Below are 13,244 nucleotides of genomic sequence, written 5' to 3'. Positions count from 1 at the left end.
TTTTTGGGATTATTTGCCTATAGGGAGTAAGTGGCCGGAACACCCCTTATTTGTAGGGCTGCACATGTGAACCCCATTCTGTTGCGTTTTACTCATTCAGTAATGTTTTCTATATGCACAACTGTGAGGCGAGGGCAGTCTGGTGCACCAGAATGCTACACATTATACACTACCTTTCGGGTAGCTAAAACTAGGTTCAATCCTAATCTGTGTCCTCTGTATATGACGTTGAAGAGTTCCCCCCCCCCCCCTCCCCCTTCCTGTTAAATTTGGCAACATCAACTCCCCCACACTAGTGTGGATGGTTTTTCAATGTTACCAAAAACTAATGGGCAAAGTCAGCGGTAACTCCTAGGACATATATAGCACCACAGCTAGTTTGAAAAGTTGACCAAAATTGAGCACAGTACTACTAGTGATCCCCATGTGTCACAATGAGAGTATAGAGGGAAAACACGTTTTGAATTTTGAAGCGAAATCAATGCAGATGTTTTACGCTGAAAGGGAAGCAAAACCCTGAAGCTGCACATGAAAAGTCTTTGCCACTCGGGGGTTTGATGGTTAATTACTGTTAAATGGCTGGGGCTTACTAGAATACTTAAATGGCAGCAGTTTGGGGAGTGACTCTGCTTTGTCATTGTTGTATGTCCATCTCATGTGATCCTTAATAAGACTTGGATAAGCCAGCTTGTTGAGAAAGGATGTTGCATGCTAGCCCTCCATAATGTGAGCTTCCACTTTCTAGAGATTCGTTTATACATCGGGAGTATTCATAGTCCAACTGTGTGACGCAGCAGATTGTGCAAAGTGACCCTAGACGGGTCCTTTCCTGGTATATGGAATGGGCAGACCCTGAAGAGTATATTCTGTGCTAAGACCTAATAAAAAAAAAAAAAAATGTATGACGCTGACGCTCCGCATGAAACGAGCTTGTTGGATGATAAATTCACAACAAATGCTGTTTTTTGTATGTTCACGTTTGTGCCTTGTCCAGGTTGTTTGTTTCAGCTTTTTCTCCTCCTGGTTTGTGCTCCTATGTTCAAAGCAACCATAGACTTTATATAGATCCCTGGTAGATGGAGGTCATTGGGCCTGTCTTTTTCTTTTTTTCTTCTCAAGCTTTCCATTAGGGCACATTCCCTTTTTGTGAGAGTGGGACAGATGGTTGCAGGTACTGTTGAGAAACAGTAAAACTAGGAAGGAAGATTACCGGTTAGTAATGCAAGCATTAATTCAACGTCCCTCTTCCTTATCCCAGTACTTGCTTGGGAGGATTACCAAAGACAGTAAAGAAGTGGCCAAAGAACAATGACTTTGGCCGCTGAAGTATGCTGTGTGCACACCCCATCACGCACTTATTATATATTTCCAATCCAGGCGTCCTCTTTAGTGAATACTAGAGCGGACGACCCATACCAAATGTAGACGAGCCCTGTCTGTAAGTTTAGCAGGTAAGACCTGGGTGAAGAATTTGTATCCAACCAGGTGAGAAACCTCAAGTCCGGTTATTGGTTCAAATGATGTGACCTGCAAGGCCCTTGGAACCTACTGAATCCCTGAGTATGGCATTGACGTAGACATATGTTGGGTAGAAAGTTCATATCTATGCCAAATTTCTTTCACCTTTTTAGACCCCCAGCACTTATTGATGGACTCCTGGGTTTTTTGATCTGTCTCCTGAGTGAGTGGTAGCCTTTTTTCCCCAAACACTCCTTTTACTCTGTATATGGGAACCATTGTTCATTACTTTTGTACTTTATTTTATGGAGGCCTGCTTTCCTCCATACTTTGTAAGGGTCTGTAATTTACTGTTGCTACACACGGCACCTTTTGTGCCGTGCTACTGGGCTTCCCTTTGTATTTTCTGTAATTTTCTTTGAGAACTAATGTTCCCAGGGGTTAGAAGGATACTTTGTATCCTTTCTACATTTTTATAATGTAACCCCTCAGCACTCCACATAAGGTGGGGTGTGCGGATCTCACATAGTATCCCCCATCTCGCTTCTCCTGTAACAAACATACCTAAATGGCTGGTGGCAGTGGGTGTGTTCTACCGACTTTTGTGGAATTTTTACCAGTGGGCTCTCGTCACAGCCCCGGTAATAAACAAGGGTCAACATTGACCACAAAATGTTAGCTGTATTTCTTTTTTGACATTTCTCGTGTGCTTGTCCTTTCTTGGTTCTTCTGCTGTCTTTGGTGCAGAGATCCTGGATTGCCTTTTGTCTTAGGCAGGAATCCCCCAGGATGCCCACCAAGGCTCCACAGAGTGTCTGTGAAGACGGGGGAAACAAGGGAGGAGTCCAAAACTCTGCAGCCCTTCTGGCATGCATGGAACCAGTTCCAACTGGGAGACTGCTTGTCCTGCAAGGATAGCCACAAGTTTGGCTGGGTTCCTGGATAAATGTCCTGGATCCTGAAGCTAAAGACAAGTCGACCATTGGAATAGAAGAACCGAAGATGACCAGAGATGCCTGCAGCCCCTTCAGTCACCGGTGAAGCCTACTGAAGTGACCGCTGCTGTCCAGGCCCCGTTTCTGAATCAACAGGGAAGCTCCAAAAAGAAAGATGTCCTCCCCTGAACTGGTGGGCATAATCGGTCCCAAGACAAGTTGCAATTTGAGCTATCCCACGATGTGCTGTGCCCTTCCTGGGCTGCAAACTGGCAATACCCTTGGACCTGCGACCATCCTGCAGTGCATCGTCTTCCGAAGAACGAAGCTCCCTAAAACTTTGGACTCCTGCTGGACCTCCAGAAGGCTCCTCAAAGTCCCCGCAACAGAGCATAGGACTGTGCAAGCGATATCGATCGGACGAGCACTGGTCTCTCTGGAAAAAGCGCCAGAACCACAGATCCTTTTGGAGTACAAAGAATCCTTTGCTGGGGGTCTCCTCTCTGCTGCTGTGAAATTCCATCCAGGTTCCCTCCTTTCGTCACCACGAACAATGAACAGGTGACTGGGTCTGCAGCTGCTACTGTGTGTAGGCATCCAGCTTAATCTTCTTCATCACTACTAAGGTACTGTGGGACTCTTACCTGAAGTCATTCTGTTGCTCCTCTGTGGCTAGGGGAGTAATTTGTGTGTTTTGGAGTTTGCCCAGGCCTAACACAGGAACGCATGCAGGAAGCCGCTTATGAAATCCCTGAACCCTTTTACCCACAAGAACTGTTAACTGCTCTAGAAGATTTCCACAGGAGCTCTCGACTTCAACAGCTTGTGCCTGCTTTTTTTGGACCCCGTTCTGACCCCGAAGGCGACTTGGAACTAGATCGGGAAGGACTCTTGAAGCCTAGGCTCTGTGAAAAGATTGTTTAGTAACTTACCTTGTGTTGGTGGTGTTTCTATTATAAGGAATGGAACGTTCTTACTTGCCTTTTTGAATTGTCTCATTTCTAAAAAGTAGCTAACTAGTATATTCCCTTGCTACTATGGGTAGTGTACATGTATTATTCCTGACACCGAATAAGTAAGTGTTCCCAATTAAGTACTTGCTTATGTTGGTAGTATAACTGTATTAGTCCTGAAACAGAATAGGAAATGTAGTTTTACTACGTTATTACATGCTGTAATCCTGAAAGTACTACTAAATTACTCTTCTAAAAAGTAATTACAAGCGCTGTAAACGTTTTAACTACGTGTGTTGGTCTTGTACCTCCCATGTTATTCCTGAAACTGAATAGCTCCAAATGTTTACTATAACAGTGGTTTTACTTAGCCTGAATTGCATCCTGCCATTCCAGAAGACCTGTATGTGTGTATAATCCATTATTTTTGCATAGTGTTACTTTGGACCGGATTGGATCATATGTATGCTACAAGTTCTTTGTACCTTCCTACGGCCCTCTCCCTCCAAGATCAGCCTGGCTGCTCTGCCATTGTTACTTGAGTGGTACAGACTTCTACTAGAAGTTTGTGCTCTGTATTGGCAAGTAGATTGTTTTAAAGTCTTTTGGGTGGACTTTAGAAAAACTGTCCTGACAACATAGATAAACAATTTATTAAGGTCAACATTTATTCAATGGATGGAGCTGGCTGTAGCTTCAGTGTTCCTCATGGCGTCCCCACTGTGTACTCAGGCTAGCCTTGGGGGTTCGGCTCCTGAACATCCCTTAATCTGGAGTGGGGGGGGTGTACTGTAAGCTGAATGGGTGGGCCTGCAAGGACTGATCCCTCTTGGCTTGCCCTCAAGACTGCCCATCTTTATGATCATTTAGAAGGCACCTGATGGATTTTGAGTTGTGCAAAAAGAATGCGCTGTAGGCCCTTCAGTGTCTAATGCACATAGTTCTACAGTTCCTAAAAGAAGGGTTGATTTAGACGTATCTGTCATCTTCGAGAGCTTTTTGGGGAAACCCAACTTTGGACTGAGACGGTGAACTTCTGGTTAACAAAGCCAATCAATAAGACAGTTATTGCCATAGCTGCACCTGGTCTCTACACATCTTCCTCTCTCAAGCCCCCAGTTGTGTTATATACATTATTCCTGAAGTATTGTCTGTTCACAACACCACTGCTCTCCCCTGAATCACTGAGGAAAAATGCTTATGAGTTATAAAAAAAAGACCATTATATACATTAAGGCAGAGGTGATGATTCACACGTAAGTAAGTACTTTAAAACATTAGGATAATCTAAGATCACTTGGTAATATTCTTTGGATAATATCCTAGTTGTAGTATTTTTAGACTAGTGTTGGTAGTAACTATTACAAATGTTTGTCCAGCCAATCTTAATGAGTCCAACCCTATCTTATTTGAGTCTCAGTGTTCAGCTGGGTCACTGGGCCACCAATGGCCTGGGGTGGCGCAGAAATGCAGGGACATGGTTCAGTGTGGCAGAGTCCAACAGGAGTCTCTTCCAGTAGTGCAGGTAAGTAAAGTTGGCTCTAAAGAGCCAAGGGAATCAGGGGGGTGTAGGGGGTTGGAGGCTTGTAGATTTGCCCCAGGGACCCGTGTCATAAGGTAGGGTTAGAGTACAACGGTTGATCCACCCCTATGTAACTCAATGGAAGACGGAGGGGTCCGGTGCGAGATGAAGCTATCTGCAGCCCCCAAGATTAAGCATACAACCCATAGGTAAGTTGTACCAGGGGTAGGACAGTACCTTTTAGTTGAAGAAACGGTTGCTGCAGGACGGTTCCAGCGGTGAGCAGACTTGGTAACGGTTTCTCTGCCGTGGTCACAGAAGAAAGGGACTTCAGTGTATATGGTGATACCTCTTGTGTGGACTGACGCCCTGCTACAGATCTTCTGGTTTGTTGGCACCTTTTTCAGGCTTGGGTGAAGGACTGTTGTGGTTGGTGTCTCTTCGGTCCTTGTATCGGATGAGGGGACTTTTGGAGCTAGATCATGTCACTGCAGGCTTGGAAGGATGCCGACAAAGTTTCAGGTTACTCCACATATCAGGAGTCGATGCACAGCGATCCAGCTGATGTCCCAGGAAATTGGTCAATTGCAGGCAGTGTATGTTACAAGAGATGGGGCAAAATGCAGTTCGTCTTGGGACTGTTTAGACCTACCAGTTCAAGGGAGGAAGTAGTCTTCTGATCTCCCCTGCCTGTCGCTTAGAAGTTGGTCGGGACAGCATCGGTTACTCAGCAGGCACAGGAAGTTGCTGGTGTCGTCCATCTTAGTTTTGATTCTTCAGTTCCAGTGGTCGACTCTGGGGTTTAGCTCCAGGACCTCTGGACTTATGGAGGAGACCTGGCTGAGTCAACCAATCTGATCCCATTCAAACTTTGAGATGGCTGTCCGATGTGGACAGCCAGCATCCCAGTCTGAACTGGTTTCTCTCAGGCACATTGCAGGACAAGTGACAGGGGAGTTTCGGTTAACCTCCCCCATTTCTGTCCTGCTAGTCACTCAGTGTCCACGCGGGCTTTCCAAGGGAAGCCTGGCGAAGACAAAGGGACAACAGGACCCGCCCCCACCTAGCAGGGTAGGAGACCCGAGTGAGGACCGACCATTTTGTTTAGGCATTAAAGTACAACCACTAGTTGGGGCAAATGGTGTCCCTTGTGTCCCCTACCGCAGCTGTGAAGACAGCCTGCAATAAAAAGTCACAAAGTTGTGTTAAAGGTACACTGCCACCAGCCTAAACGGATAGACCTGTCACAGTAGCCAAAAAGTTACTGGAGAGTTGAGAAAAAGGGATACATTGGATCCCCTACACATAAGGTGGGGTGTGCTGATCTTGCAAAATAAAACGCAGGTAGGTTTAAAAAGTATTCCCCCCCCCCCCAGCTTGGTAAACCTTGCCAAGTAAACTCCAGGAGCCTCCAGCAACACTGCGCAGAATGGTAGTGGTACTCACTAATCGCATATCTGATTAGTGAGTACCACTGCCATAAATCTAGCACATTTCAAAACCTCTTTATTAATCTGATTAATGTAGGATAGTCAAAACAGGCTAAGAGCTTTTGACAAGCCATTTATGAAGGCCTAGCATGGAACTGCCAGTGCCCTAACCCTGTGTGCCTTTCCGTGTCAACAGCCTGTTGGGGAAAGGCTACTCAGTGAGTCAATAACCCTGATGCAGACATTATTGTGTAACCTGTTAAAATCCTGTTGATATGTGAGAGTCTGCATCAGAGGTGTGCGTTTAAGATGCAGGTAACGAGGCTGCCACCAGGGGGCGCATGGCTGATAGAAGTCTTGTCAGCTCCCGAGCCTGGCGAATAAAAAGGGAACTGAGCATGTCCCCCTTTACCCCTGGGAGTGATTATGGCCCCCTGCAGCGGAATACCTGAGGCCCCTCCAACCCAAGTTTGGGGAAAATCGGTGGCTCTACGGCAGACATGGCAGTGGAAGAAGCTGGGCACAGAGGATGGCCAGCAGGCCCTGCGAGGAGAGCGAGAGGCATGGGCATGGAAAAGCCTGAAGTGATCCTCAAAGGCGCGGACCCAGGGGAAGACGCACTGTGGCACCATAAGCCCATGGGGATGGGGGTGTAACACAACGCACTTGTGTCCCCCCAGCTGGGAAGCGGAGGGGGGTGTGGACTGCTCCAAAGAGCAACAATAGTGTCCCGCAGCCGAACAGTCTGCAAGCGAAACGACGGGGAGGAGCAGGGGCCCCGGACATGTGCAACCAGGGGGAGAGCAGCCAGGTGGTGTGATGTGCCCGCCTCACCACAGCGCCCAGATCAACAGGCCTGTATCTGCAGATGGGAGAAAAATTCCAAGAGACTGATCTGAGGGGGTGGGTCGACACGAGCAGAGACCCCTGACAGAGAGGCAATGAGCCTCTAGGGGCTAAAGGGGGGACAACTAACCTCAACATAGGGTAAAGGAGCACTACCCTTACCCCCAGGGCACTAGCCTACCTGCCCAGCAGACAGGAAACATGTTCTTAGAGCAGCAGACTGCTCCCCTCTGGACACGACGACCAACCCTGAAAAATAACACTTGGGTTCATACAAAAAGAAAAGTTGGGAACCACAAGAGCCCTGAGGTAAATGAGCTGGAAGACAGCTCTTGAGAGATTTCAATACCATGCCTAATGCCCCACCACTCCCTTGGGTTCATCTAAACTTGCAGGAGAAATGGAGGAAGACCTGGTATCTACTAAGAAAGACATTGCAGCGCTTGTGGAGTAAATCAGGGGGGGGGGGGGCGGTACTGTGTTTGCACGGGGCCTCCGATTGGAAAAGCTGGACCAGAGACTGGATGCCTTCGATGAGGGGGGTCCAAGGCCTGGAAAGTAACCAAACCTCCCTAGACATGCTGGAAATGCAAATAGACAGATGTATGAGTCAGACTCACCCGTAGGCGTATCATGACTCAGCCGTCTTAGGTCCCAGCCTCGCTCGAAAGGACTTCAAGACTACGATACTGGGTTTGCTGATTAAGATGCGGGCGCAAAAGAAATGAGAGAAGAAGAGAAGAGAATGAACACACTCCGTAGAAAGATGGAGCAGCTACAACAGAGTGGCTTCCAGGGGAAGAGCATATACCGAGCGTAAGCAAAAGACCTCCAACGATACAAAACCCAACTAAAGACTGTTCCAACCCAGGTAACAGAAATATCGCGACAAGGGAGATGGGGCAGACAAAATCCTGGTGTGGAAACTGGGGGAGGAAAGGAAGCGAAGAATGATTGGAGAGATATTTTCCCGGGAGGGGGAGATCATCATAGACCCAAAAGCTATCGCAGAGGAATTTGTCAAATATTGTAGCAACCTCTACACCACGGAATGGGAGGGGGATGGGGTGAAAATTGATCTTTCTGGATGTGCTTCTCCTACCGGGGCTGGCCCCAATAATAGTGGCGAACCTAGAGCTCCCCATCACCTCCTAAGCCATCAAAGGCATGAAGTCGGACTGCCCTGGGGGAGGATGGTTTCTCTATGAAGTTCTATAAACCGTTCAGGGTCACAGCTGGCCCCATACTTGGTGAGACTATTCAATGCCTGCCTATTGGGGCGGGGGGGGGGGGGGAGACTATGCTGTTGGCAACGATTGTGGCAGTCCCCAAGGAGGGCAAAGATCCGTCCAGATGCGCTTCGTATGGTGTCTAGTCAAATGGTCGACAGACAAATGGTCGACACAATTTGGTCGACAGGACAAATGATCGAATTTATTTTTTTAGTTGTATATATTTTTTTAGGTTTGCGTTTAGGGAAATAAGGGGTTTTTAGCAAAAAAAAGGGGGTTGGGGGGAGGGAGGGAACCCCCCAAAAAAATGTGAAAAAACAAATTCAATCATTTGACCTGTCGACCTTTTGGTGTCGACCATTTGTCCTGTCGATCATTTAGATTCGACCAGTTGACCTACAACCGCTTCGTATAGACCTCTCTCACTCCTGAACAGCAATGTTAAAATTCTAGCAAAAGTCCTGGGGATGAGACTGAAAAAAAGGAGGTTGGTGCACACCACCAGGTGGGCTTAATCAGGGGAAGACAGGGTACGGATAACATCCGGAAGGCCCTGAACCTCATACACTGGAATCCATTCAACAGGAAGAAAGAGCAATGAGCTACATGATAGGGTAACAAAGTAAGACGGGAAACCGAGTTAATAGGACAAACACACAATAGGAGTGAGGGATAGAAGCAGACCAAAGAGACATTCAGAGACAGTAAAATAAAACACAGATCCAACAGCAGGTGGGGAGGGATGGAAATAGAAAACAGGAAGGGCAGGCTATTAGGGACAATTCTCAGAAATGTGCTAATTCCCTCCACCTTAGAGACCCCTAGCAACTTTGCTGGATTTTGAGGACCTGATTATTTTTTTTTTAACCTGGAGAGAGTGACTTATTCCCACTCATGTATTTGTATGTGATTTTGAACTGTTTCTTTTAGTTGCGGAGTCTGGAGTCTGACAGACTCCATAGGCATATATTTTACATTGCCACTGCACTGAAGGTGCTGTGTGACACACAGGGAAGTCTTTCAGATTTCCCAAAGGTTTAGAGATCTTCTCTTGGATAAACTACTGTTTCCAAGAGCAGTAAAGTAAAATTGACTTTACTTGCATTTGTAACTTTCTAGACCCAGCACACTATCTTACAATAGGGTGCTGGAGGGGTTACCTAGTATCCCCTTTGTCTAGCTTCTCATGTAACATTTTTTGTTACCCTTTTCTCACTGAATGGCTGGTGGCAGTGGTTTGTTTTAACTACTGTGGTGTGCCTTTACCGCAGGCTGCGTTCACAGCTGCAGTAAAGCACCCAAGGGTGCCATTTTTGTCAAAATGGCCCTGGTCGTCGTCTTTTCACCATTTCTTTGTGGAAAGATCCTTCTTGAGATGTACTTTGCGCGCCAAACCTGGTGTGGTCCTCTTGTTCGCTTTGCCTTTGGCAGGATTCACGAGTGATGTCTGGCTCCAGGGTGTCTGGGTTAGGCAGGAAGTGAGGGAGGTGCCAGGAACTCACTGTGATTAGTCTCCTAGGAGACCCAAATGCACTCTGTAGTGATTGGCTGGCTGACCGTCCGGCAAGGACAGCCACCCTGCTGAGTGACTGACAGCTGGGCTGGAATGAATGGGAGAGAACTGAATAAAAGGCAAGGATTTTGGCATGGAAGGCAGAGTCGGCCACTGGCCGAAGGAACTGAAGAACTGCCTGCTGCAACCCCTGGACCGTTGGTTTGCCCGCTGAAGCCCTGCTGCTGTGCTGAAACTCCAAATTCGTATCGACAGAGAAGCCCCTGCAAGGACGACTTCTCCCGAGTTGGTGGGACCAATCGACTCCAAAGTAAGCCAACTGGACATCCATCACTGAGCTGGTTGAATTTACACAGAGTTGCTGCTGGAAACCGTATATCCAGGAAGAGGAACACCAGATTGTGTGCGTTGCTTTTAAGCTGGCCTAGAGCTCCAGGAAGATCCTCCGGACTCCCAGGAAGTAGGACTGACGGTGCCTGAGCCCCCTCAACAGAATGCGGGACCCATAAGCAAGGAAAGTCCATCTCGACAGCCAAGAACTGATGTGTTGCTATTTGTGGTCGACGTGAGGAGCTAAAACACAACCGCCACTGGTTCCGAGCGGTGACTGTCCCAGTGCAGGAGTCCCCAGAAGTCCTCCCTCTTGTCCCCACGATTGAGGCCCAGGAACGGAGATCTGCAGAGCTGCACAGGAACAGAAGTCAACTGCTGCACTCTTTCTTCAATGCAAAGGTACTGTACAGAGTCTGAGAGAACTTACCTCTCACTGTAGAGTTGCTTGCATCTTCTACTACTCTCAAGTCTAACCAGCTTGTGGCCCTCATTTGATTCTTCTTTTCTTCAAAGACTTCTAAAACATTGTGCACAGACTTTTTTACTTGCCTACCAGAAGTGCTTTGTCCTACATAAAACGTTGCCCATTGACTTTGGCTTAGCCAGATATACTGAATGACTCTTCTTTGGGGGGGATCTAAATGTATTTGCGCCTAGAAACACTTGTGTATAGGCGCGTTATAAATGACATATAATTTGCCTGCTTAAGAATGTTTGTGGTCTCTTGTTGTCCTATTAACCTTTCCCTTTTACCAACTTCTAAGAGTATTCTAAATGTCAACAGTAAGATATTGATGTCCCCAGCACCCTAGCTATTGAAGTCACCTGAGGGTGTAGGATGTGTCTGTGGTCCACTCCAAAAGGGTATTTACTGATTTAGAAACTAAGAGCGTACAGTATTGAAGTGTATTTGTGTTACTTTTTATATTGCTCATATTGCCCCCCTTCCGAAGAAGGCTTATTCTAACTGACAGATAAATTAACAATTGTTTATTCAAGAAACCTTGTGTGTCAGAGTTTATTTGAATACTTGTCTCTGTGTAACTCCCCTACAGCTCACATTGACCCCTCTTGAGATGAGCCTGGCTGCTCAACACACTACCAAAACTGTGTAGTACAAGCTTATACCAGAGGTTGGGTTTCCTATACCTGTAGGCAGAGATGTGTGTAGTGCACCCAAAGGGTACTGCATACAAACTTTGCCTAACACAGGTCAATAACAGAGACCGTGCAAGAAGAGTAGCAACCACAACTTGAAAACGCAGATATAGCCAGAGTGATGACCTGAGAAGAATAGGAGTTATATCAACCGATACAGCAACAATAGAATGCAGAGCGGAGTCAGGCAGAGTGACAGAAAAACAGACTGCAAAACGTGCCATCTCAACACTTAAGGGTGAGAGGCAGAAAGTGTGACGGTGGAAACAGAGTAGCAATGGAGCAAAAACATGGGGTGGCTGTCAAGCAGGTAGTGCCAGGCAGCATCGGTAGGCCGGAGAGGCAGAGAATTGATGCTGGTAGAATGAGGGGCTTGATTTATGAATCCCCCGATGTAACTAGCTGGCATCTGTAATAGCTCTCATCTTAACAGAATACGCCCAAGTATCATGAAGATGAAGCTGGGTAGTATCCATCTATAAGGTTCTTGTGTAGGGAAAAGTTTTTCCACAGGTGCAATACATTATTTTTTTAACCATTTTGAAATATAACTGTTTTCGGACAAAGTATTATATTACGCACAAATTGGATAGTTGTACTATTTTTACTCTCTTGAAATTGGATTTACACTCTAATTCTAAAAATTGGGAATAAAATACCCTCACTCCAAAATCCTATTTGGAGCGCTGGCTGTAGTAATAACTGACCATTGATGCAGCGAGTACCTGGGCCTATAATACCAGTGCCTGGCAGATTCCATAATACTCTTCATAAGCCAAAACTGTTGGCTTTGCCAATGCTTATTTTTATAGGACTTCAGTGAAAATAAGATACACAGTGCTTATAAATTGAGTTGCTGAAGGCAGACCTGGTTAAGGCCCTTTTATTACACCGGTAGCACTTTACAGTTCTGCTGTAACTTTCGGGCTGCTTTAAAAAAACACTGGCAGGCTCTTCGAGATTGTTTGATTGTAATGCTTCATAAACCTACCCTGGAGATCTAGTAGGATGCACTTTGGGCGGGGAGGGGCAGGAAGTGTGTGGGGATTAACAAGTGCAGTTAATGGGTGGGTAGATGACCAAAGAATACCTGCATGCTTTGTATCCCTCCTCGTATGCCATTTCTCCCTTGCTGTACTGCAATAGTTTTGGCATATAGGTAAAGCCAAAACAAAAAGTGGGTTCTTGACGTGGAGGTAATGCTTCTCAACTTATTCCCTGCTGTGTTCAATTGGGTCGTTTGTGACGGGTCTAGGTCCTTGTCCTATTTTCCTACTGGAAAGTGTAGTTAAAAATGGAAGGATTCCAACTTTCTCATTTGCTCTATAAAGGATATCAAGTTGTAACCAGTACTTTCTTTCCCCATGCCTTTCAGCATATATGCATCTAAAATGTCCTTGCAAAAAACTGAATAAATTACTCTTTTTTTTGAATGCCCACAGGACAAGTATAAGCGAGCGCTGGCAGATACAGAGAACCTGAGGCAGAGAAGTCAGAAGTTAATAGATGAAGCCAAGATATATGGTATTTTTTTCTTTAATTGTACTTGGTGGAAGTTTGTATTTATGTTTCACATGGAGCAAGTCTAGCGCAACGGAGTGCTGAACAAAAGTTAAATGAACAGGGTGGGCAGTTTACTATGGATCCGGCACGGCGATAGCGCTGGCATGAGTTACCTGAAGAACAGGGTGTTCAGTTCTTTCCTGAAATGTTGGAGCGTTATAGCTGTGTTGATTGCCACTAGGGTGGCAGTCCCGTATGCCGGGGCATAGCGTTAAACAGATTTTCTGCTTGTATAGTTTAGTTTCCAACCAGCAATGGTCTGGTTCCTAGAGGAGCATGTACTGCTGAGGTGTTGGGTTTA

The 13,244-nt window shown here is 46.3% G+C and overlaps 1 protein-coding gene across 1 annotated transcript in view; it reads left to right on the top strand.

The window, feature by feature from the left end:
• The window catches only part of GRPEL1 (GrpE like 1, mitochondrial), a 118,092-nt gene that overhangs the window by 64,057 nt on the left and 40,791 nt on the right, over window positions 1-13,244 (top strand). Inside the window, exon 3 of the mRNA XM_069632005.1 lies at window positions 12,823-12,904. Within this exon, the coding sequence (XP_069488106.1) occupies window positions 12,823-12,904 (82 nt within the window). The remainder of the gene's footprint in view (window positions 1-12,822; window positions 12,905-13,244) is intronic.

Source organism: Ambystoma mexicanum, chromosome 6q, assembly GCF_040938575.1.
Source record: "Ambystoma mexicanum isolate Mex_15411 chromosome 6q, UKY_AmexF1_1, whole genome shotgun sequence".
Taxonomy (NCBI): Eukaryota; Metazoa; Chordata; class Amphibia; order Caudata; family Ambystomatidae; genus Ambystoma; species Ambystoma mexicanum.
Note: the sequence above shows the minus strand (reverse complement) of the source record. Positions and strands in the feature narration are given on the sequence as shown.